This window comes from Tiliqua scincoides, chromosome 3 (assembly GCF_035046505.1).
Source record: "Tiliqua scincoides isolate rTilSci1 chromosome 3, rTilSci1.hap2, whole genome shotgun sequence".
NCBI lineage: Eukaryota > Metazoa > Chordata > Lepidosauria > Squamata > Scincidae > Tiliqua > Tiliqua scincoides.
The window spans coordinates 216,892,812-216,917,093 of NC_089823.1; the positions used below are offsets into that span (position 1 = coordinate 216,892,812).

Genomic DNA, 24,282 nt, shown 5'->3' on the forward strand with positions numbered 1-24,282 from the left:
TTATTCTGTCTGACCCAAGAGATGCTGGATTCTCAAATTTGCATGCATTCTGAGCCACCCATTAAAAACTCTGCTGGACAGAACACAACAGACACAATAGCAGCAGAGACAATAGTTGTGTGTTTCCTTACAGTTGTACGTTTCATGGCAAAATCTTTAACTGATCATGTTGTAGTTGGTTGGGTCTCTTAGAAATTAAGTGGCATGTCCTTTTATCATCTGTCCTTCATTTGGAGCTTCTGTCAATAAAATGGCAGTAGTAATGTAGGTGGACAGGGCCATCATGCTATTCTGCAGTTCATCTGGGCCATGAACAGAATAGTGATCCTAGCAAATGGGATCTTTTACTGGTCTTTTGTTAGCAACTGGTCTTTTACTGGTCTTTTTGTTAGCAACTGTTACCCTGCACATGCCCAATCTTGTCTGATCTCGGAAGCTAAGCAGATTCAGGCCTGGTTAGGACTTGGATGGGAGACCGCCTGGGAATACCGGGTGCTGTAGGCTTATACCATAGTCTTTCGAGACTGAAGGTTGCCAACCACTGGTCTTTTGATTCAGTCTTGTCTTTGAGCATTTGCCTGGGCATTGTTGGTGACCTGGAGTCCTGTGATCCTGAACCCCGTGTTGAACCACATGGTCTGACATGGGACTCTCCGATTCTGCAGCAGCTCCAGAGCTGCTGTAGAATCAAGTAGCCCCATTGCAGGGCTGCTTCCCTTCCTCTGAGGAGCCGCCATAGGCTGCCTGGTTACACGCAGGATATCGCAGCAGCCGTTCTTGGTACCGCGGCAGTCCCGTGTGCAGGGCAGCTCAAGATTGGGCTGTAAGTTCATTAATACTGTGAACTTAGATGGGGATCTGTGAAAAGCATTCTCTCTTGCTCTTAAATTTGTGGCATTTTTGCTTCAGTATTGCCTATGATTAATGATAAAGTAGTTTTTTAAACAGCTGCTAGGAGACCGAGATATTGTAATCTAATAGAATTTTTGTTTTATGCTAGTTGCTGAAAGTGGCAAGGAACACTGTTTTTAGGGACACTGTATTAGAAAGATACTTGTATGCTTGCAGTTACTTGTTCCAATTTAAATTTTGCCAGTGGACCTACTTTTCAGTTCTGATAATATGCCATCCTGGGTAATTTGCTGTTTCAGTATAGCTTGCTCACTTTATGGTTCAAGATGCCATATGCACATGAACCTTGTCTCATTGCCTTTGTAAAAGTTTTGTGCAAACGGATTTCCAAAGTGTCTTTTATTGAACCAGTACTTGACTGTGAATTAACCTGTACTTTTCAAAAATGTAATCTCCTTTGCAGAGCTATCATCATATCTGGAGGACCAAATTCTGTTTATGCAGAAGATGCTCCATGGTTTGACCCAGCAATATTTACAATAGGCAAACCAGTTCTTGGAATATGCTATGGCATGCAGGTACTACTCGCATCCTCTACAATTGACTGTATCATAGACTTGACTAAGATTAAACTGCTGTTTTTATGCTTAGGTTAGCTATAGCAGTACAATGTTTGAAATTTGTGTTTGGAAATAGACCTAAACCAATACTGTATGGACAATGGCTTTTTTGGAAAAATAACCTTTCTTTAAAAACATATTTTATACATAGTACTTTTCTCCTTGTTAATTTATTGATCTGTTCAAGCACATGTGCACTGTGTGTGGGTGCAAGGCTTTTGTGAGTGGGTCCCCTGTTCTCGACGCACAGAATCCTACTGTGTGGTGATATGTATGAATCATGCTTGCGCCTTTTGGGCCATCACTATGGAAGAAAAAATGTATGCTTTTGAAAATGATTGCTGTGGTTTGCCAGTGTTATTAAATGTGTTGTAAATTGGTATTTAATTTTAGCTCTGATATTTATAACCTTGAAATGAACTAAGCTGGAACTATGACTATGAGCTGTTTACTCATGCACGCGCGTGTGTGCAGAGTTCTCTTCACCTCAAATAATCTTTTCTTCAGTTATCGGTGCTATTGTCTACCACCTTTATTACTTATAGAAATACCTTAAATATAGTAAGCCCTGTGCGTGAATAAATATAGAATCCTAACCTGCAAACTCTCATCTCTTATTTTAGTTGAGCTTATGTTGAATGAAATGGAGAAGTGTTGTACTATCTTGATGAAACAAATGGGAAGCAAAAAGTTTCAGAAATATGTCTGATAATAAAAGAAAATAATCAATGGAATCGAAATAGGATGTTGAGGGAAATGTAAGAGAAAAAAGTTTGTCATAATTTTATAGAAGAGACTTTCCAAAGGGGGAGTGTTTCACACATAAGGGACCATGGGCTGCAGGCAGGAAATAGTGTGAGGGAGATGGAGGCTTAATAAGAAAATTAGTATTTGATGAATGGAGAAACCAAGGAGGAAAATAGAGAGAAAATGATAAAAGTCCTGGCCAAGGCCATGAGGAGATTTTAAAACTACTTCTAACTTAATATGGGACAACAGAAGAAGCCACTGAAGAGAAACCTATAAAGTTGTGACATGATTTAAAGTATGAAGAAAGAAAAAAGCACATGGAAGTATTGAGAATAGAGATACTTTTAAAGAAGAGGTAGGGAAACCTCTAAGGCTCAGAGTATCAGTTTATTCTACCAAGTGTGTTTTGTTCATAAATCTTCATCAGAGCACTACAAAAATAAGATGCTCTGTGTTTTCTCCAAGCTGTGTTGCAAAATGGAGCCATTTGTGCATTAGCAACAGAACTTGTGTACAGATCAAGTCTGCAGTGCTGAATGTTTATGGGGAGAACCTGGTGTGGGTGCCTTCCACCAATTCCCCCCCTTAGAATACTAGGCAAGCAAAACAATACAAGATGGAATGAGGATCTGATTTTTTTTTTTAGTAAAGTAGGTAGTTGGAGGAGAGAGGGAGAAAGTACTGTTTGACTTTAGCAAAAGTAGTAATATGAGGTAAAAAGGGAGGATTATGTTACTAAAAGGGCTGTTTTGTTTAGGGGAATTATTACACTGCTCTTATTGGAACCTTAGGATCGTAGGCTGGATAACAAGATGGCGTAATGCAGAGAAATTCCCTTTTGCTTAAAGAGGAGACTGAGAGATAACTTTTAATAAAAGATTATAATGTTATTACAGAAGCACAAAGGTAAACATAATGCACATGGAGAAATGATAAGTGTATGTTTCTTGGTCCTAATACTTGAATCCAATGTACCTAGCTTTCGTGGTGGTTGCGTATGAAGAGTATTTGGTGCATCCGAGGAAATTAGAAAAAGGAAAGGTTGTAGGGAAGGATTTTAGGGGTCCCTGCTGCCAGCCCCAGCTGCTAACTAAAGATGGGGAGAGAAGGGGAGAAAGTGGGGGGCAGGGAAGAAGGGAGAGAGTTCCAGGCGCAAGATAGTTACCTGTCCTGTAGAGCAGTTGAAGGGGGGGGGAGTCCTTTGAAGAGGACCCTCTGACACAACACAGATGTGTTGGTCCTTGGAGAGAGAGCCAGAGCATGTGAGAGGAAGCCCTCACTTAAAAGGGGTTCTGACAGTGCTGAACTGGATAGTAGCGATACTACCACGCAGCAGGGTGCTTGGAGTGTGTAAAACATTGAAAGGGTCAGGATGTCAGTTATCAGCAAAATTCAGTGGGGTCTATATCTGGCTTCCTAGATGGGGGGAAGTTACACAGTAGGATGAATCAGCAGCACAAGAAGGCAGTTCAAGTTTGCATACAGTACTTAAACAGTAATTGGGTTAGGAGACACCTTTGCATACAGTTCTTAAACAGTGATTGGGTTAAAACAATACAATGAATACAGTATTCAATACAATGAATAAGTAATGTAGACACTTAAACAATGATTTAAGATGCCAGACTTCCTCCCATAATGTGTGACCATGGGGAGGTGGTGGTTGTGTAACCATGAGCTTGTGACTTGACCAGAGTTTTGGAAATGTGGCCTGTGTGAGAAGTTTAGCCTGCATGATATTTTAGTCCATAGTAACATAACCAGTTATACAGAAAATCACAACTAAAAGGCAAAAGGGGATTTTCACATAAAAACACATCCAGATACTTAACTTATCAAGAAGATTGAAGAGTAAGGATTTGTCAATTTAGAAAGTGAAGAGGAAATAAGTCAATCCTTACATGTTGAATTTGAAGCAATGTTCAAACAGAAATAGCTGTAAGTTGGAGTGACTCAATCAGAATACAGAAAGAGAACAGAGCTATTGTCAGCATAGCAATAATATTATAGACCAAACTAAGCAATTTGACTTCCAATAGGAAACATATACAGAAGGTCACAAATTCATCTTGGAGGGATACCAGCAAAAAGTAAACTGAGAAAGAAAGAACCATTAATGGAAATATTAAAATCTGAAGAAACGATGGGAGTATTGAAGAAAAAAGCAAGTAATTGGTAGAATGCCATAGAAATTGATGAAGGAACAGGTAGAAAAGGATAACAAAAAAGAGAACCTGGGGCACCGACCTTATGAGGAAAGGCTACAGCATTTGGTCCTTTCAGTCTAGAAAAGAGGCGCCTGAGGGGGGACATGATTGAGACATACAAAATCATGCAGAGGATGGACAGAGTGGATAGAGAAACGCTCTTTTCCCTCTCACATAACACCAGAACCAGGGGACATCCACTAGAGTGTTGGGAGAGTTAGGACAGACAGAAGAAAATATTTCTTTACCCAGTGTGTAATTAGTCTGTGGAACTCTTTGCCACAGGAAGTAGTGATGGCATCTTGCCTAGATACCTTTAAGAGGGGATTGGACAAATTTCTAGAAGAAAAGTTCATTACAGGTTGCAAATCACAGTAGGTATGTGGAAGCTCTTGGTTTTAGAGGCAGGCTGCCTCTGATTGCCAGATGCAAGGAAAGGTACCTGGATGTAGATTGTGTCTGTTGTCTCGTGTGCTCCCTGGGGCATTTGGTGGGCCACTATGAGATACAGGAAGCTGGACTAGATGGGCCTTTGACTTGATCCAGCGGGGCTCTTATGTTCTTATGAGAATTGGAAATAGCAGATTGGTGCTTAGAAGAGGGATAAAGCAAGAAAAGTACTTGGTTTTCTGGAATGAAATATTATATGAATAGATTGAAAGTTCACAGGTATGATGGAAGAAAGGTGGCAAGATTTCTGCCAGGGACATTCAGCAGCTTTAATGCAAGACTGAAAGTAGCACGATGAAAACCGGTGAAGTTGAGGAGAAGTGGGATGAAGAAAAAATGGGAACGAAGACAGCAACAGTAAATGGTGAGAGGAGAAGAAAGGAAGAGAAGAAACTGAGAACTGATTAGGTTCTGAAAAACAAAAGTCTTAGGTTTCAAAACCCAAGAGGGAGAAAAAGTACAACGTAAGAGATTGGAACAAGGTAGTGATGTGAAAGAGGAAAAGAAACAAAATAAAAATTAGGAATGCAGCAGTAGGAAGGAATGACAGGATCTAAGACATGGCCTGCATAATGAGTGGGAGGGCGAGAAAAGAATTGGGGCAAAAGGAGCTAGAAGAGAAAATGCTGAAAAAAGGTTCAAAATGTGAATTGATATACACAGAGTCTCAGGAAAATGTGCACACACATTATATTGCCACATAATGTTATAATTAATATATTCTGCATACGATGCAGTTGTTTGACCCAGTTAATTAGTTGATGTAGTAGATGAAGTACTTAAAGTTTTGCCCATTGCGTCTTTACACTGCTAAGAAATCTGCAGACATCCACCAACATGTGTGTTGTGATGTTTCTACACATCTCTTCAGTTTCCCTTAGGTCAGGGCTGCCTGAACTCTGGCCAGGGGCCAGATCTGGAGTTCATATGAACCTGTCTGCCCAGTGAGCTGACCTTATCTTTCTGCTCCCACGTAGCTCATCATCTGGATAGACTTGGGCACCAGGACGCTCTGGGCAGGAACGTCTGCCCAGCTGTCCTGTTGTGCAGCCTTCTGGGACATCCAGCAACAGATGTGACTGCCCAGAGCATCCCGGTGCCCAGGTCTACCCAGACAATGAGCCATCCGGGGGTGGAGTGGAAAGCTGCACTCTGGATGGGGACTATGTGTGGGTGCACAGCAGTCGTGAGTTTGGGTGCTGCTGCCTTAGATATTCGAGTGCTGTGGGTTTTCTGCATGGAAGTGTATATGAATTAGAGCTCATTAAAGTTATTTTTGAGTTAGAGTAGTAACCCTGTAGTTATTGAAACTACTAAATAAGGGCTGGAAAAGTAGGAGGAACTCTGAAAGGAAGAACGAGAACCAGGACGACTAAGTTGCAGCATTCCATAAATTAAAGCAAGTAAAGGAACAAACAGCATCAGTTTTGACACTAATAAATGAATGGGAATAAGGAAAGGGAATAACTTGGAATTGGCGAGATGAAAAGATTCCACTCTCAACCTGCAGGGCTTGTGGTCAGAGTAGGAAGAGAATAGTTGGTGTAGCATGCTGGTTAAGAGACTGAGCTATGAATCAGGAACTCCCATTTGAATTTTTCTTCTGCCATGAACACACTAGGTGGCTTTAATCAATCCTCTTTGTCTCAGCTACAGCTCCTCAGCTGTAATGTAGGGATAGTAGTACTTGTATTACAGGGTAGTTGCTAGGATTACAACAGCATAATTCAAGTGAAGTGCTTTGAACTCTCAAAAGCACTATGCAAATGCTAATTATTGCTATAAGGTTACTAAGCCATAAGAGAGAGCAGTAGGGTAGCAGTGTCAGCTAGACTGGGTTCCTGCCAGAGCCAGAAAAAAAAAAAGTTTGAGAGAGATTATGCTTGACTGACTTTCGCTTTTTGTATGTGTAAGCTATGAGCTCTGGGATCTTTAGAAAGTATTTGACTAAGTTTAGGGAGATGAGAGGTGGGTTCTTTCTCTATAAATATGGAAGCACATGGCGCACTGATAAACGGAACTGTCCCAGAGTTGTACTGCTCTCCTATAATGCAAGAACAGTAGCGGCCCCAGGGCTTGAGCCTGAATGAGCTTGCACAAGACTGTGTGCAGCTTCTCTGCAAAAATCAAATGCTTAAAATTTGTTGTAACAATGTGGGAACAGTCAAGCGCAATAAATACCATGTCAAAACAGAACTCCCTCAAATAACAAGACCCTTGAGAGATCATCTGCAGTATAGTGGGAAGTAATAATAAAGTAAGCTTTTAAATTGCTGGCTGCCATAGTCATGTTTATATGTGAATGGCAAAATCTGATGTTTGTGAAACTTGTAATCCAAGATAAAAAATTCTGGCCTACTGGTGGGTCTGAGTGGGACAGATGATGTTCCACTATGATGTAACACTGAAAGAATAATTACCTTTTTCTCATCTTGTGTCAGCCCAGCCGACTTACAAGGAGGTGCAAATGTACCTTATGACATATGTGTGGCACTCCTGGGCCGACACAAGGGGCTAGCATGCCTAGCTTGCTAGAACCTTAAAAAGATTGCAACCTGAGGGCACTGCAAGCTTAAAATAAAATGAAATAAAACGAAAAAGCTGTCTTGCGCTTCTAGCGCTCGAAGGTAAAAAGAATTACACTGCCATAGCTATTCTCCAAACAGGAAGGAAAGTGAAGGAGGTTATGGGAGTTGTAATCTGTGTGAAGGCTTGCTGCTATGGAAGTACTGCACTTCTCACAAAGCCTACAATTCCGATAACCTTTCTTCCTGTTGGGAGAATAGCTGCCTAGGCCTGGAGCCAAGTGTACAAGAGCAAACTAGGACGTAGAAAATTTCTAGGCATGCATTTATTTGTATTTACCAAGCATGTTGCCAAAGATGGAGCTTAGATAACTATGTAGCATTATGTGGTATGAATTTTCCCCAGTATCTTGCAGGGGCTAATTTAAAGAGACATATTGTAGGTTATCCTTTAATACAGCTACTACAGAAAAAAAAAAAAACAAATCTTGTAGTGAATTAACATTCCAGGGAGTTCTGCAACCAGTTGGTGCATATTTGTTTTCAAAAAGTTGCACAGAATTTAGTGAGATCTACTCCCAAGTAAATATGCACAATATTACAGCTTAAATAAAGGCTTGAACATGACTTTAAAAGCGAAACTTGTTAAGCAACATTAGTGGCTCTTGTAGTGTTTGTGAATCTCATTCAGTAAGGGTACAAACTGTTTGAGGCTACTCAGTAATAGCTAAGAGCCAAATCCTATCCATTTTTCCAGTGCTTGTGCAACCATGCCAATGAGGTATGCACTGCATCCTGCAGTTAGGGAAACAGTAAAGGGAGACTTGTTCCCTTTCCTCAGGGCTGCATTGCTGTTGCACCAGCACTGGAAAGTTGGATAGGATTGGGCCCTAAGACAAAATATAGATGACATATTTAAACCTAGCTGCTTTCTGTGCTATAACTGGAAGCAAATGAGCGATTATTGGTAACTATTTAAATAGTCTGTCTTTATCTGCAAAATACTTTAGTGCAGCTCATATATCTGGAAAAGGCAGGAGCAAAGCACTATACAATGAAGACAGCATGTGCTGCACTTTGAGCAGCTTTCCAGCACTGATGCAGCCATGGCATCCTGCGATGGGGGGGGGGGGGAAGGCAGTCATGGATGCATCTTCAAGGTAAGGGACCACCCTTACCTTTGGGCTTCATTATGGCTGCATTGGCACTAGAAAGTTGGGTAGAATTGGACCCTTTGTTGCCTTCCCTTTCCCTATATCCTCCAGCATTAAAATATCCAGGAACCTCAAAGAGTGAATGATTAACCAGCTATAACACCGTAACAGTGTGTGGAGAAGCAGTACAGGTGGGGGGGGGGAAATTTTGACAAACCCATTTGTAATTATCTGCGATATTAAATTTAAACATACAGTTAGCTGTTGCTCTGTAGTGGAAGATGACTTCCTGGTTTAGTTCAACAAACTACATCTGATCCTGATTCCTGGCTCATTCTGTGCACATAAGAACATAAGAACAGCCCCACTGGATCAGGCCATAGGCCCATCTAGTCCAGCTTCCTGTATCTCACAGCGGCCCACCAAATGCCCCAGGGAGCACACCAGATAACAAGAGACCTCATCCTGGTGCCCTCCCTTGCATCTGACATAACCCATTTCTAAAATCAGGAGGTTGTGCATACACATCATGGCTTGTAACCCATAATGGATTTTTCCTCCAGAAACTTGTCCAATCCCCTTTTAAAGGCGTCTAGGCTAGACGCCAGCAACACATCCTGTGGCAAGGAGTTCCACAGACCGACCACACACTGAGTAAAGAAATATTTTCTTTTGTCTGTCCTAACCCTCCCAACACTCAATTTTAGTGGATGTCCCCTGGTTCTGGTATTATGTGAGAGTGTAAAGAGCATCTCCCTATCCACTCTGTACATCCCCTGCATAATTTTGTATGTCTCAATCATGTCCCCCCTCAGGCGTCTCTTTTCTAGGCTGAAGAGGCCCAAACGCCATAACCTTTCCTCATAAGGAAGGTGCCCCAGCCCCATAATCATCTTAGTTGCTCTCTTTTGCACCTTTTCCATTTCCACTATGTCTTTTTTGAGATGCGGCGACCAGAACTGGACACAGTACTCCAGGTGTGGCCTTACCATAGATTTGTACAGCGGCATTATAATACTAGCCGTTTTGTTCTCAATACCCTTCCTAATGATCCCAAGCATAGAATTGGCCTTCTTCACTGCCGCCGCACATTGGGTCGACACTTTCATCGACCTGTCCACCACCACCCCAAGATCTCTCTCCTGATCTGTCACAGACAGCTCAGAACCCATCAGCCTATATCTAAAGTTTTGATTTTTTGCCCCAATGTGCATGACTTTACACTTACTGACATTGAAGCGCATCTGCCATTTTGCTGCCCATTCTGCCAGTCTGGAGAGATCCTTCTGGAGCTCCTCACAATCACTTCTGGTCTTCACCACTTGGGAAAGTTTGGTGTCGTCTGCAAACTTAGCCACTTCACTGCTCAACCCTGTCTCCAGGTCATTTATGAAGAGGTTGAAAAGCACCGGTCCCAGGACAGATCCTTGGGGCACACCACTTTTCACCTCTCTCCATTGTGAAAATTGCCCATTGACACCCACTCTCTGCTTCCTGGCCTCCAACCAGTTCTCAATCCATGAGAGGACCTGTCCTCTAATTCCCTGACTGTGGAGTTTTTTCAGTAGCCTTTGGTGAGGGACTGTGTTGAACGCCTTCTGAAAGTCCAGATATATAATGTCCACAGGTTCTCCCACATCCACATGCCTGTTGACCTTTTCAAAGAATTCTATAAGGTTCGTGAGACAAGACTTACCCTTACAGAAGCCATGCTGACTCTCCCTCAGCAAGGCCTGTTCGTCTATGTGTTTTGAGATCCTATCTTTGATGAGGCATTCCACCATCTTACCCGGTATGGATGTTAGGCTGACCGGCCTATAGTTTCCCAGTCCCCCCTCTTTCCCTTTTTAAAAATAGGCGTGACATTTGCTATCCTCCAATCTTCTGCACAATCTTCTGCACAAATGATAGTAAAGGGGAATGTTATGATGCCAATAACACTGAATTGTAGTCACTCATTAACTTTCCTGTTTTTGACAGATGATGAATAAAGTATTTGGAGGCACAGTACACAAAAAGGATGTCAGAGAAGATGGGGTCTTCAGTGTTACTCTGGATAACACATGCTCACTCTTCAGGTACTTTTCAGATACTTTTGTCTCAGGGTAATAACTGAAAAGAGAGAGAACACTGGAGACAGTAAATGGGTTATAGATACTAGCCGGTTTTGTTTTAAAGTGAAAATATCAATTTGATTTTCGAACCATGAAAAATTATGGCTAAATGGTACAAAATAACTGTGGCTGCAATCCTAACCACACTTTCCTGAGAGTAAGCCCCATTGAACAAAATAGGACTTACTTCTGAGTAGACCTGGTTAGGATTGTGCCCTGTGTTGCATAATGGTGCATCTTAAGCTGTTCTGAGTTAATGTCTGTCAAAAATGTTTAGGAGCGTACACTATCTTTTCTCATTATGTTGTTCCATTAATTTTGGTGTGTGTTGCTGCCATCACCATTCATTTTGAGATTAATAGCAGCACATTAGCAGCTCTCATTACTACTTCTCTGTGGGAATGGGGCAGAGTTCCTTGTAGTACAGCAGAGCAATAGCCTTCTTCCTTTTTAAAAAAAACATTTAAAATTGAAAAGATGCAGTACGCCCCTTTTAGCTGTCACTTTTGGTGTTACACTTTGGTCGACACTTTGGTCGTCACATGCCCCCCGTGCCAAAGACAGCCACCAAAATGAGCTATGCTGCTTTTTAAAAACTTTATATTTTTTAACACAAAACAGCCTGTTGCTCTGCTACACTACAAAGTAAGCCCCACTCCCCACTCCTATAAATTGGACAAATGGTATACAGGGGTTTTCCATTTATCCATGGGGTTTCCATTCCCACAACCCCCGCAGACAAAGTAATCCATGGATGTTGAAATCAGCAAATTTGAGCACCCCAAACCTTCTGAACCATTTCCCTTAGAAACCAGAAGTCATATTTTTTTTTTTGCCCAAAATGGGCATTCTGGGGATTGGGGGGGGCGACTGCACATGGCCTTCCCAGCCCCTCAGATCACCCTCTGGAGCCAACTGGAGCACTGTGCTAGTTAGGTTCAGAAGGTTCAAGTGGGGCCAAATCCACGGTTTTGGAACCCACAGGTGGTCAAATCCGCAGGTTATTGAGGGCCCACTGTACGTTCATCGCTGAACGAGTAAGAACCAGACGAATGGAGTCAATTTGATTCAGAACTAAAATACACCTATAATGATATGCTTTCCTTTGACTTTTCTTGTTCTTATGCTTTGGTTTAGGGGTCTTGAGAAGGAAGAAGTTGTGCTCCTCACCCATGGAGACAGTGTAGATAAAGTAGCGGAGGGATTCAAAGTTGTTGCACAATCTGGAAATGTTATAGCAGGTATGTATTTTTCACACCATTTTTTTCTTTCCTGGAGGACCCATCAACAAAATATAGAACAAATGTGGAAAAATGCATATTCATAACAGTTTGTATCCCTAAAACATTTCTCTTTTTAAATCAGACAAAAATATAATTTTAAATATATGTATCTGCATGATTCAGTTGAAACAAATACTATACAGGCGTGCCCCCATATCTGTGGGGCAACCGCCTGCGGTTATGCAAAACCGTGGATAGAGATGAATGCCTCCACCCTCTGGAGCTGAGGGGAGCTCTGCTCTCCTTACCTCCAGAGGGTCCTCTAGCCCGACAGTTCGAAAAAAAAGTTATTTTTTTAATACCTTGTAAGTCATTAGGAGCCCCACGGAAGCCCTCTGGGCTTCTGCAGCCTCTGCTGGTCTGCGGCATCTGCTGGACTCAAAGAACCCTCCAGAGGTGAGGGGAGCAGAGCTTCCCTCATCTTTGGTGGGGGCGCACACAGGGGACTGTGGACCCAATCCATGGATACATTAATCTGTGGATAAGGGGGGGGGCCTCCTGTACATGATCGCCATTTTTGTCTTTAAAAATGCATTGCAAGGGTTGCCATAAATGAGAGAAACAACCAGGCAATTTAAATAGAATGGCCCAAGTCCAAAGAACTTATTTTGCACTTGTCAGCAAGCTGTCCCTTTCAGAACATGCCGTCTAGCTTATTTTTACAGTGCAAGCAGCTATTACCCAGAGACTCCGTTGAACATGTCCAAGGTCCTCCTGGTCTCATGGCAACTGTTTATTTCCTTGCCTCAGTTGAAACAAATTTGAAATGTTGCGTCGCTTGATTCTTGTTCTTGTGTCTGTCTATACACGTCATACCCTAAGATTCCTTCCATGAGCAAAAGAAACCCAGTTTGCTCAAGGGGCATTTCCACTGATCTTCCTTTCTTGCTGAAGTCCCTTGTGTGTCCCTCCCTGTTTCTTAGGAACACATTAGGAGGGGGGCATGGAACTTCTGGGGAAAAGGGGAGATCAGGAGAAGCTGCCTTTTCTCCCCTTGCACAGGCTGAGCCTTGTCCACTCATGGAAGAAACCTTCGGATACAACCTGTCCGATGTAAGCAGTTTGTTCTATTCAGTTCATAGTTGTTTGAACCTAGGCCTGTAATGAATGGAACTAAATTCATTGAGGAAATTGTGTATCAGTTAGTCATTTGAAGTAATGTAACCCCTGCTAATTGGGTAAGAGGCACATTTTCAAGTGGGTGCTCCTTTTTTTAGTAGGGGGAGAGTAACTGGCCCACCTCACCCCAGCACTGTCTGTTCTAGTGGCTGTCTGCTGGTATTCATTTGCATCTTTTTAGATTGTGAGCCCTTTTGGGACAGGGAGCTGTTTAGTTATTTGATTTTTCTCTGTAAAATGCTTTGTGAACTTTTAGTTGAAAAGCGGTATATAAATACTGTTAATAATAATAATAATTTCTCATTATTATTATTATTTGGAATAACTTCATATGAACTTCTTTCTCTGTTTCTAGTAAGCGATACATTGATAAGAATAGTATAGAATATTCTTAGGTTTTTCCAGGAAAAAAAAAACATACAAATTCTATCAGTATTTTAACAAATACTTTGATTATATATATCAAAAGACATGTGAAATCTCTGCATGTCTACTGAGAAGCAAGGCCTCTTAAATTCAGTGCAGCTTACGCCCAAGAAAGTCTGCAGTGGGTTGCAGCCTTAGTCTTTTTTTATTTTAAATATTGACATAATTCTTTAATTTTTTTTATTCCTTCCAAGCTATAGCAAATGAATCTAAAAAACTATATGGAGCACAGTTCCATCCTGAAGTTAGTCTTACGGTGAATGGAAAAGCAATGCTGAAAAACTTCCTTTATGATATTGCTGGGTGCAGTGGCACCTTCACAGTTCAAAATCGAGAACTGGAGTGCATTCGGGACATCAAAGAGAAAGTAGGGTCATCAAAAGTTCTGGTAAGGTTTTAAAGTTTGATCCACCATCATTGCCCTTAAAAATACCATTTGGTTATATTGCTTATTTCAGTTTTGTGCTTCAGCATTGGTTTTCTTTAGAAAGAAGAGTGCTTTATTGTTGCATGATGACTTCAGTGCAGCACTTTTTGACCAGGGTGCTATGGCACATTAGTGTGCTGTGAACGGTCTGCAGGTGTGCCGCATGACTTTGGGAGAGGATCATTTATTTGTAGCGCCATTGGGAATGCGAGGCCCTCACCAGCAGTGCAGCGTGCCTTGTCAATTGTCAAAAAATTGATTGTGCTCCCTGAAAATTCTAATGCCTTATCAATGTGCCATGAGATGAAAAAGGTAGAAAATCAGTGCTTCAGTGTACTGAATTGTAACTCTGATATTGTAGTAAAAAAAGAAAAGTAATAAATGAAATGTTGTTGTTCTTGGGTTATGATATTTTTCTACTCACCAAATGCATCTAATGCTTCTCTCTCACATCCCTTTCAGGTTTTACTCAGTGGAGGTGTGGACTCAACAGTGTGTACTGCTTTACTGAACCGTGCTTTAAACCAAGATCAAGTAATAGCAGTGCACATAGATAACGGATTCATGCGCAAGAGGGAAAGTCAGTCTGTGGAAGAGGCACTAAAAAAACTGGGAATTCAAGTTAAAGGTACTCATAAGTTTCTGGATTTTGTTTCTTTGTGTTAAAATAGTGGTTCTCAAACTCTTTAGCACCAGGACCCTCTTTTTTTAGAATGGCAATCTGTTGGGACCCATCAGAAGTGATGCAATTAACCTGCAAGTTATGCCGTGACCAGAAGTGGCATCATCAGTTGAGGCTTCAGACCTAAGCCACGATCAGCCAAAGGTCCCATTACACAGCATACTCATGCTGGTTTTTTTTTTTTTTGCATAGCTCAGAATTAAAGCATTCCAGCTCAGAAGTCAAAGCAGAGTGCAGACTTGGATCCTTCTCCAACAACACAGCCCTGCCCCCTTTCCATCTTCCCATCTATTTACATCAAAGCACCATAACTGTCTCCCACCAGGAGCCCACCCTGCTCTCTATTTTCAATGGTGACTGAGCTAGGTGCTACATGGCCCACCTGAAATGGGCTCTTGACCCACCTACTGGGTCCTTGACATACAGTTTGAGAAATGCTGTATTAAAAATTAGATGGTGGACAAGTCACATCATTCTGGTGCCTAACCTGATCTATCCTATCCTATCCTAACCCTATCAATTCCTATCTTGCTTTCCAACCCAAGGAACTTCTTTTTTGAATTTAGTATTCTTGAAAATGTGTACCAAGTAAAAGTTCTCCTTAGTGCAATATTGGAAAATGCCACCTCTTACCTACCCATAGATCTCCTCTTCTCCTAGACAAATCCAGTTGTATCTCTCATCTCTGGAATTCCCCACAACAAGTTGTATGTGGTGCCAGCTGTTTTATCTCCTTCACGTCCATCTTCAAAATCATCATTTTCCTATGAATCCTTTGGAGTAAATCCTTATCCTGAAGTACATGCAACTGCATCTATAGATATTGGTCTCCTATTACTATTCCCTCCCCCCCCCACCTCCATGTCTAAATTTATAATAAGATGTTCAAAGCAAGGATCTGTCTGTTCTGTAATGTACCAAGGGCACAGATGCTGCTGTATAAATAAGAAGGAATTTCCTGTTGCAGTCTGAGTGCTTAGATGTTGAGATACTGTGTCATGGAAGAAAAGAGTGGTATAATTTCTCTGTTGTGCTTAATAGTTGATTGCTATTTTGTTTCTTTTAAAGGCTTCTATCCCACCTTCCCACTCCCAAAGCAGATGCCCTAGATGGCTTACAATTTGTAGCTAAAAATATACAGTATAAAAGCAATAAATAAATCAAAATAAAAAAACGAGTTGGAGGAGGGTAAAAACTATTTACACTCAAGGAACAGCACATGAGGCAGATAACCCATCCCACAAATACCAAATGAAGCAAAAATGTTTTGAGCACTTGCCGAAATGCCACGAGGGAGGGCGTAGATCTAGAGGAATCAAAGGAGTTACATAATTGTGGCGTTACTACCAAGAAGGCTCACCCCTGTGCTACTTTCTCCCCGAACTTGGGAGAAAGGTAGCACTTGCAGGAAAGCCCCCTCAGATGACCTAAGAGTGCAGGCCAGAATATATTAGAGAAGAATATATGAGAGCATTCTCTGGTCCCTCGGATAATTTATGTTGCTTTCTCAGTGTTTTTACATATAAACAAGTGAGCTTAGAAGTTTGCCTCTAATATGGTTTCAGCTCATGCAGTTTTGTTTAACTTTATTTTTCCTTGGTGCACTGGGTTTAACTAAATAAAGTCATATAAGTATTGGAAAGAACAAATGAAAGGTCTTTGTCACTGAAGGGAAGAAAGATGTTTTAACTAGAAGTAATTTTCCAGTGCTAAATGCTGGGAAGGGGCAAGAGAATGTCAATTGGTGTTGCTTTCCTATTCATTTCGGAAACTTTCTCTCAACAACCCTTTATATGTTGTAGTGGTAAATGCAGCTCATTCATTCTACAATGGTACAACTACTCTGCCTATTTCTGAGGAAGACCGAACTCCCAGAAAACGGATTAGTAAGACACTGAATATGACCACAAGTCCTGAGGAAAAGCGGAAAATAATTGGCGACACCTTTGTGAAGGTATCATCTGTTTTGCTATCTAAGAAGAAACTTGAATGTATTCTTTCTTTCTCTGATTGTCTTCCTCTGATCTTCTTCATGAAGAATATTTTAAATTTTGACTGTGTTTATTGTTTCATGACAACTATCTTTGAAGTGTATATTTGTGCCAAATACCTGTTGACTTATTTGGACATTTTCCATTCAAATCCAAATCTCAAAACATGTGTCTTTAAAACGAAATGTTTTAATTCAGTGGTTCCCAATATCATAAGAACATAAGAATAGCCCCACTGGATCAGGCCATAGGCCCATCTAGTCTAGCTTCCTGTATCTCACAGCGGCCCGCCAAATGCCCCAAGGAGCACGCCAGATAACAGGAGACCTGCATCCTGGTGCCCTCGCTTGCATCTGGCATTCTGACATAACCCATTTCTAAAATCAGGAGGTTGCGCATACACATCATGGCTTATACCCCGTAATGGATTTTTCCTCCAGAAACTTGTCCAATCCCCCTTTAAAGGCGTCCAGGCCAGTCGCCATGACCACATCCTGTGGCAAAGAGTTCCACAGACCAACCACACGCTGAGTAAAGAAATATTTTCTTTTGTCTGTTCTAACTCTCCCAACACTCAATTTTAGTGGATGTCCCCTGGTTCTGGTATTATGTGAGAGTGTAAAGAGCATCTCCCTATCCACTCTGTCCATCCCCTGCATAATTTTGTATGTCTCAATCATGTCCCCCCTCAGGCGTCTCTTCTCTAGGCTGAAGAGGCCCAAACGCCATAGCCTTTCCTCATAAGGAAGGTGCCCCAGCCCAGCAATCATCTTAGTCACTCTCTTTTGCACCTTTTCCATTTCCACTATGTCTTTTTTGAGATGCGGCGACCAGAACTGGACACAATACTCCAGGTGTGGCCTTACCATAGATTTGTACAACAGCATTATAATATTAGCCGTTTTGTTCTCAATACCTTTCCTAATGATCCCAAGCATAGAATTGGCCTTCTTCACTACTGCTGCACATTGGGTTGACACTTTCATCGACCTGTCCACCACCACCCCAAGATCTCTCTCCTGATCTGTCACAGACAGCTCAGAACCCATCAGCCTGTATCTAAAGTTTTGATTTTTTGCCCCAATGTGCATGACTTTACACTTACTGACATTGAAGCGCATCTTGTATTCCTGTCAAGGAATGGTCGTGGCTTGATTTGAAGCTCTAGGAGATAACTGTTACTATGAGAACCGAGGTTAGCTTTCAGCGGTTCATGGAGTCTCCCTAGACAAAATCATTCTGGGTTTCTTGCCATTTCATTATTGTGTCATCACCATTTTCCCTAACAGCAGTCTGGATTGTACTACTGCAGAAAGGATCATTTTGGGGTAGCTTAACTGTTTGTTGGCTTTGCTTTGTTGGTTTCCCCAGCATTTACTATAGATGAAACAAAACATGCATTTGAGTAAAACCCACCATTTTGTCCAGCAGAAGTCACCCAGTACCGATGGCATTGCTGCAGGTAACTACAGGGTAATAGTGTGTTAAGTGTGAATTATGCTTTTTCTATCCCTGCATCCAACTCCTCTCATTTCCTAAATGTCTACAAAGAATTGTTTTAAGCACTAGTAAGAAGTGTGTTTTCAGCTGCAGGAGATTCTTATGAGACATTTATTGTCACTTTAGTTTAAAATAATGAAAAAATTAATGCTAAAAGTATGTATGAAAAACATGCTAGAATAAAATGATAAAAATTAATCCATAAAGTAGACTGCCAACAGAAAAAAACAGTTATTTTATAGCACAGTATCTACAGCAAAAAACAGAATTGCATTGCTACACAGTTGGATTGTTTTCTACCCAATATTGTAGTCTGTGGCTTTGGTGAATTGTGATAGTGTTGCAGTAGGGAAGGTGGAAAAAGGATGGAATCAGATTAGATTTTTCTCTTTCTGAATTGGCAGGTGTAAGTGTAAATGTCTCTTAGAAGACTGTAATTTGTGAAGACAGTGAAGACTGCAATGTTAAACAAAATTGGGTTTTGATTTACAGAGACTTCATTTCTCTCTCTCTCTCTCTCTCTCTTTCCCTCTCCCTTCCCCTTCCTACCTGTAGATTGCTAATGAAGTTATTGGAGAAATGAACCTGAAACCAGAAGAAGTCTTCCTTGCTCAGGGAACTCTGAGGCCCGATCTCATTGAAAGTGCTTCCGTTGTCGCTAGTGGTAAAGCTGAAGTCATCAAAACTCATCATAATGACACAGAACTCATCAGAAAGTTGAGGGAAGAGGTAAAAGAATGTTGTGCTTAACTTTTCATATAAGCTCAAAGGCCAGTCAAACACAGTAAAGGGTTCAAGAAAAGCCGCATTTAATTTATATCTGTACAACGTTTCAGAATACTGTGCGTGTAAATAATAGTCTTAGAAATTGGTGGTACTTTTTATGTACAAAGGGGTAAGAAAGACCCACCATACATCTTTGTATACCTACAAAGGTACTTTTATCCTGAATACATAAAGGACTTACCTGGAGGACAATTTCATATTCCATCTGGGTATAAAGCAGAATTTATTATTGCCTACTAGGCAGCAGGAGACCAAAACAACTAGGCTGCATTAATTTCATGAAATGTTTATATATACTGTGGGACAATGGTTACAAGCCTCCACAGATTGTGCTCTGATTACTGTCATTATTATCGTGGCTCTTGTAATATTTCATTGGGGAAGCAGCAGCAAGGTTTAAATTATAGCTGCAACAGTGGTGGTATTATATTAGAAATTGGTTTTCTCATTAGCTGCATGTTCCTTCAGTAGAGGTCCTGGATGCAAACTGCAGTGTTTCCTCTTGCAGGGTAAAGTAATAGAACCACTAAAAGATTTCCATAAGGATGAAGTAAGAGTGCTTGGGAGAGAACTGGGTCTGCCTGAAGAGCTGGTCTCAAGACATCCATTTCCAGGTATAGGATTAATGAAAATCATAAAAGATATGTGAATGACTTGGAACATACTAGGATACTGGTTGTAGCCGAACCTTTTTACTGAGATACTCTGTGGATACTTCTTCCGAGAATGAAAAGAGGCTTTCTGAGAATGGAAGGTGCCCATGGAAGGAGCTCCTGATCATGGATTTCAGCACTGAGCATTAGGATACAGCTGTATGTAATATTCTACAAAGTATTCAGTGTGTAGGTGGTTGAAAGCGACACCTAGTGGGATTGCTCTCATGAGAGTCCCTTTCATGAGTCAGAGGCGATGTCTACTTATGAAAGGGAGATGAGGGTTGAGTTGAGTGTAACCCCCAAGCTGAGGGTTAATTGGTGCAAAGAAAGGGAAAGCCAGATATGTCTTTCAAAAAAAAGGCAGAGTAAAGAAGCATTGTGAGACAATTGGTATAAGAATGAATATACACCCTTTTTTTCAAACGAAATGATAGTTGGTGAATAAGGCAGAAATCACTAGCATGGCACGGTTCACAGCTTTCTTTTATACTTGCAGCTCTCTGTTAAGCCAGTTACAGACAGATGAGAGAGTGACTAAAATGCCCATCATGGTGGTCACTTAGCATTGCTGAAATAGAACTGATCATTTGCATTTTGGCTACTGGTTGCATAGTGCTTCTCTAACATTGCATTTCAGGTCCTGGCCTTGCAATTAGAGTAATATGTGCCGAAGAACCGTATGTTTGCAAAGACTTCCCTGAAACGAACAACATTTTGAAAATCATAGCAGACTTTTCTGCAAGTGTTAAAAAGGTAACTATTACTAGAACTGGAGAATGTCAATTCCAAAGTAAATCACAATGAGCCACTATAATAAACTTGGCAGGATTATTCCTTGTATTTCATTTGTTTGCATGAATAGCAAGTCGCATGTAGCTCATACCTGTGTTAGAATAAAGAAGCAATGCTACAAATATTTGTAACACCTCCCCTGTCCCTGAGGAATTCTTTTAAATTTTTATATTTTCCATTAGGGGCTGAAACAATGTACAACTTTTTTTAAAAGTTAAAAATGAATTCAATAATATGGCAATCATAATACTGTAGTAAGAACTTACAGGTCCCTCAAGCCATGCTTCTTCCTGGTTCTGGCAGGCTGGCCCAGGTTTACATTTGTTCAGTTTCTCCTCATCCCCCTCTTTGATATTCTTACCTTTCCTGTCCTGCTTTGTCCGCTTGTCCTGGTTATAGTGGCTACCACTCTCCTTACCAACTGTTTTTCCTAAGTTTTTATTGCTTCCAGGCGTTCAGAGGACCAGCACATATCCTTCCTTCAAAAATCTTCTTAAGATATATGGTTTTATTTCTCTTCTTTCCATCTTGATTTCTTGCATTCCGCCCTTTTTTATATTCTGACTTTTTTCATACCCCAGCAGTTGGCAAGCCCTCATTTCCTTTTCTGTCTGTTTTGCCATATCAGAGGGTATGTAATTGTGCAGGTCTCTATCATTGCGTAATACCTAGCAGATCTGAAATGCTTTCAAATAACTGGTTGTGATCCAGCCTTAAAACAAACTGAAGAGGGCAGCGGCCTGCCTACAAGATGTGCAGAGGTGCCTTTACAGAACCTGTTAACATTTCCAACCTATGGCACTATTAGCTACTCTTAATACCTGATGAGACAGTTTACTACAGTGCATGCAGTGACGCTTATAAATGTTTTACATTTTTATTTGCTTTGTACTTTGTGGTCCAGCCACACACTCTGTTACAGCGGGTCAAAGCATGTACAACAGATGAAGACCAGGATAAATTGATGCAAATCACAAGTCTGCATTCATTGAATGCCTTCTTGCTGCCAATCAAAACTGTGGGAGTACAGGTTAGTGGAAGCAGATCTGTAGTAACCATGTCTAAAGGTTTTAGGTTGTAATGGTTGTCACACGTGCCAATGTAGTAGTAATACTACAATAAAAGTAGGAAACGTGTGAAAGAGATGAGAGGTTGAAGCCTAACTACTTTTACAGTTGCGAAAGGCTTCAGATGGTCACTTGAGTAAGGCTTTGAAATCTGGCTAAAGAGATCTTTGATTACCCAAGCATTCTTAAGATTCAATCAGTAGCGTGGCTCAAGCATCTGGCCCCCCGGGGAACAAAAAAATTTTATACCCCGTATGACAAAATCAAGAAGTAATTGTGGCGACGTGATGACATCACCACCAATTACTTCCAGGTTATGGTGTACTCGAAGTGGTTATACACCACTTTCTCACCCTTTTTTTCTTGAAAAGTATTGGGGGTGTGTGAAAAAAACACAGGTCACCCAACACATCAGTAACCAAGAAAAAAACAACCAGTGGCCAACTTAATGACACTCAACTGTATAGAGGTTATAGTATTATCTCAGATGATGGTGATGATTAAGAATATTTATGTACTGCTTTTCAATAGAACGCTAAATATCTCTCTGTCCCAAAAGGGCTCACAATCTAAAAAGATGCAGAAGAACATCAGCAAACAGCTACCAGAAAGGACGCTGTGCTGGGGTGAAGAGGGACAGTTATTCTCCCCCTGCTAATTATATGAGGAGCACCACTTGAAAAAAGTGCCACTTTACCCAGTTAGCAGGAGTAACTGCATTATGATACATGGAAATGAGAGCTGATTCATATGAACACCTTATTGGTTCCATGTTTCATAACACTTCATTGCTCATGGAACAATCGGTCTCATTGGTCTTAATTTGCTAACTGCAGAAAGAGAGTGGTGGTAGATGATGATCTCTATATACAACACCTTGGTTCTGCTTTCCTGAGGTAGTCCAGGCACCTGGGTATCACAAAGCAAATTAAAGACTTGGAACCGCATGCTGCTATAGTCATAGTGTTTCACTATAAAAACAAACTCAATACTTTAAATGTTTCAGCTGTTGACCTCTGTTTTGCGACTTTCCAGGGTGATTGTCGCTCCTACAGCTACGTGTGTGGGATATCCAGTAAAGATGCTCCGCCCTGGGAGTCCCTAATGTTCCTAGCCAGACTCATACCACGCATGTGTCACAACATAAACCGGTATATATCCGCAGTGTTTTGGAATACAACTAATGACCATTTGCATTTTTACTCTTGGGGCAATCTTACTTTTACACTTGAAGTAAAAAGAAGGGGAAAAAAATTGCTGCCTTTCTTATATGCCTTTTACAATGTTTTAATAAGACCTGTTGAAGAGTATGATTGAGGAGTCATATTGAGTCGTACTCCAGGATCCATAGGGCTCCAGTGTGGATCAAGCCATCTGCAAAGCACCTTGAGTCAATTTAGTCAGGGAATCAGTCCAGGTTAAAGATGTTCAGGACAACCCTGTCCACTCTTGTCTACCCTGGAAGGGTAAGCAGGGCAAGGCCTAATGTAAGCGCTGGAGACATAAGTGCTCTTATAATGGGGTCTTTAAAAGGAGCAACCATGTCTTCAGAATATTGGAACAAAGTAACCATTTACATTCTGTTCATAGCTTGGATGTTCAAAGCTGAATAACTGTTTAGTAGTTCCAAAAATAAAAGTAACCTTTGTTTAACAATATGTTTAGCTGAACTAACATTTACTGTGTCTATGTTTGGTTAGAGTAGAAGTTTATACAGTTGGACCTTGGTATCCACAGGGGATCTGTTCCCAGACTTGCCTGCTTCAGGGGGGGGGGAACTGAGAACCATAGGGGTCCGTAGAGAACCTCCGGACACAACCAGAAGTGCCTTCCACGTGCACCTAGAGGTGTTCCGAGGTGTGGGGATACAGTACAGCTTCCTGTGCCTCAGAAGGGGATCTGAGAGGCACTTCAAGTTTCTTGGCAAACTGGAAGTACAGGGAAGGCACTCCTGGTTGCATCCGGAGGTCTCCGTGAGTTCTCCAGAAGCAGGTTTGGAATCTGCATTAGTCAAATCCATGCGTTCCAAACCCACGAATGAGGTGAACCCACTATAGTGCTATTTACAATTCAGGTAGTATCTTTAGAGACATGACTCTAAAAGATGTCTTTAACTGGGACCATATTTTATTGGCCTGGATGCAAATCAAACACTCCCATTTTCTTTCCCTAGAGTTGTCTACGTGTTTGGCCCACCTGTTAAAGAACCTCCCACAGATGTTACGCCCACTTTTCTGACAACAGGCGTCCTCAGCACATTGCGGCAAGCTGATTTTGAAGCTCATAATATTCTCAGGGAGTCTGGTTAGTATAATGTGCGTTGTGCTAATGAGAAATTTGTAATACTCCAGCCATTGTAGGCAAAGGGTTTTTTTTTTTTGCATCAATTTCAAATTACAGGCATGCGTAGCTTAACCACCGTCTACTTAATGACAGATTGCATATACAACTATGGTAAAAGCACAACAAAGAGGCTCTTAATGAAGCAGTCCGGTATCCCATAAACTGCAGCAGAGTCTCTCTTTACCCAACAAAGACGCTCTTAATGCAAAGAAGAGGCAATCTATCTCCAGTGGCCTGTGCAGCCAGCTAGTGTCTGGCTTGGAGTGTCTGTTTAGACAACAAAGCACTTGATTGGGCTGAATGTTTGCTTAACAACCTAATCGCATAACAACAGGAATAGAACATATCCCTGTCATTTAGTGACACGTACCTGCACTCAAAGAACCTCAGTTTTGGTATCAGATGGTAAAACAGAAGGTGTCACATTTGATACTTTTTTTTTTTTAAGAATTATAGTCAGAAAGTTGAATTTCTTGAATACTACAGTTTGGTTCTTTATTACTGAAAAAAAAAATTAAATTCAAAGCAAATCATATGA

General features: G+C 41.2%; 1 protein-coding gene across 2 annotated transcripts in view; it reads left to right on the forward strand.

Annotated features, from left to right (window-relative positions):
• The window catches only part of GMPS (guanine monophosphate synthase), a 47,589-nt gene that overhangs the window by 17,758 nt on the left and 5,549 nt on the right, over window positions 1–24,282 (forward strand). For both annotated transcript variants that reach the window (XM_066621905.1, XM_066621904.1), the window contains exons 3-14: window positions 1,316–1,430; window positions 10,539–10,636; window positions 11,810–11,913; window positions 13,695–13,888; window positions 14,390–14,555; window positions 16,412–16,563; window positions 18,656–18,829; window positions 19,395–19,500; window positions 20,180–20,295; window positions 21,239–21,364; window positions 22,437–22,552; window positions 23,575–23,705. In XM_066621905.1, the coding sequence (XP_066478002.1) occupies window positions 1,316–1,430; window positions 10,539–10,636; window positions 11,810–11,913; window positions 13,695–13,888; window positions 14,390–14,555; window positions 16,412–16,563; window positions 18,656–18,829; window positions 19,395–19,500; window positions 20,180–20,295; window positions 21,239–21,364; window positions 22,437–22,552; window positions 23,575–23,705 (1,598 nt within the window). The remainder of the gene's footprint in view (window positions 1–1,315; window positions 1,431–10,538; window positions 10,637–11,809; window positions 11,914–13,694; window positions 13,889–14,389; window positions 14,556–16,411; window positions 16,564–18,655; window positions 18,830–19,394; window positions 19,501–20,179; window positions 20,296–21,238; window positions 21,365–22,436; window positions 22,553–23,574; window positions 23,706–24,282) is intronic.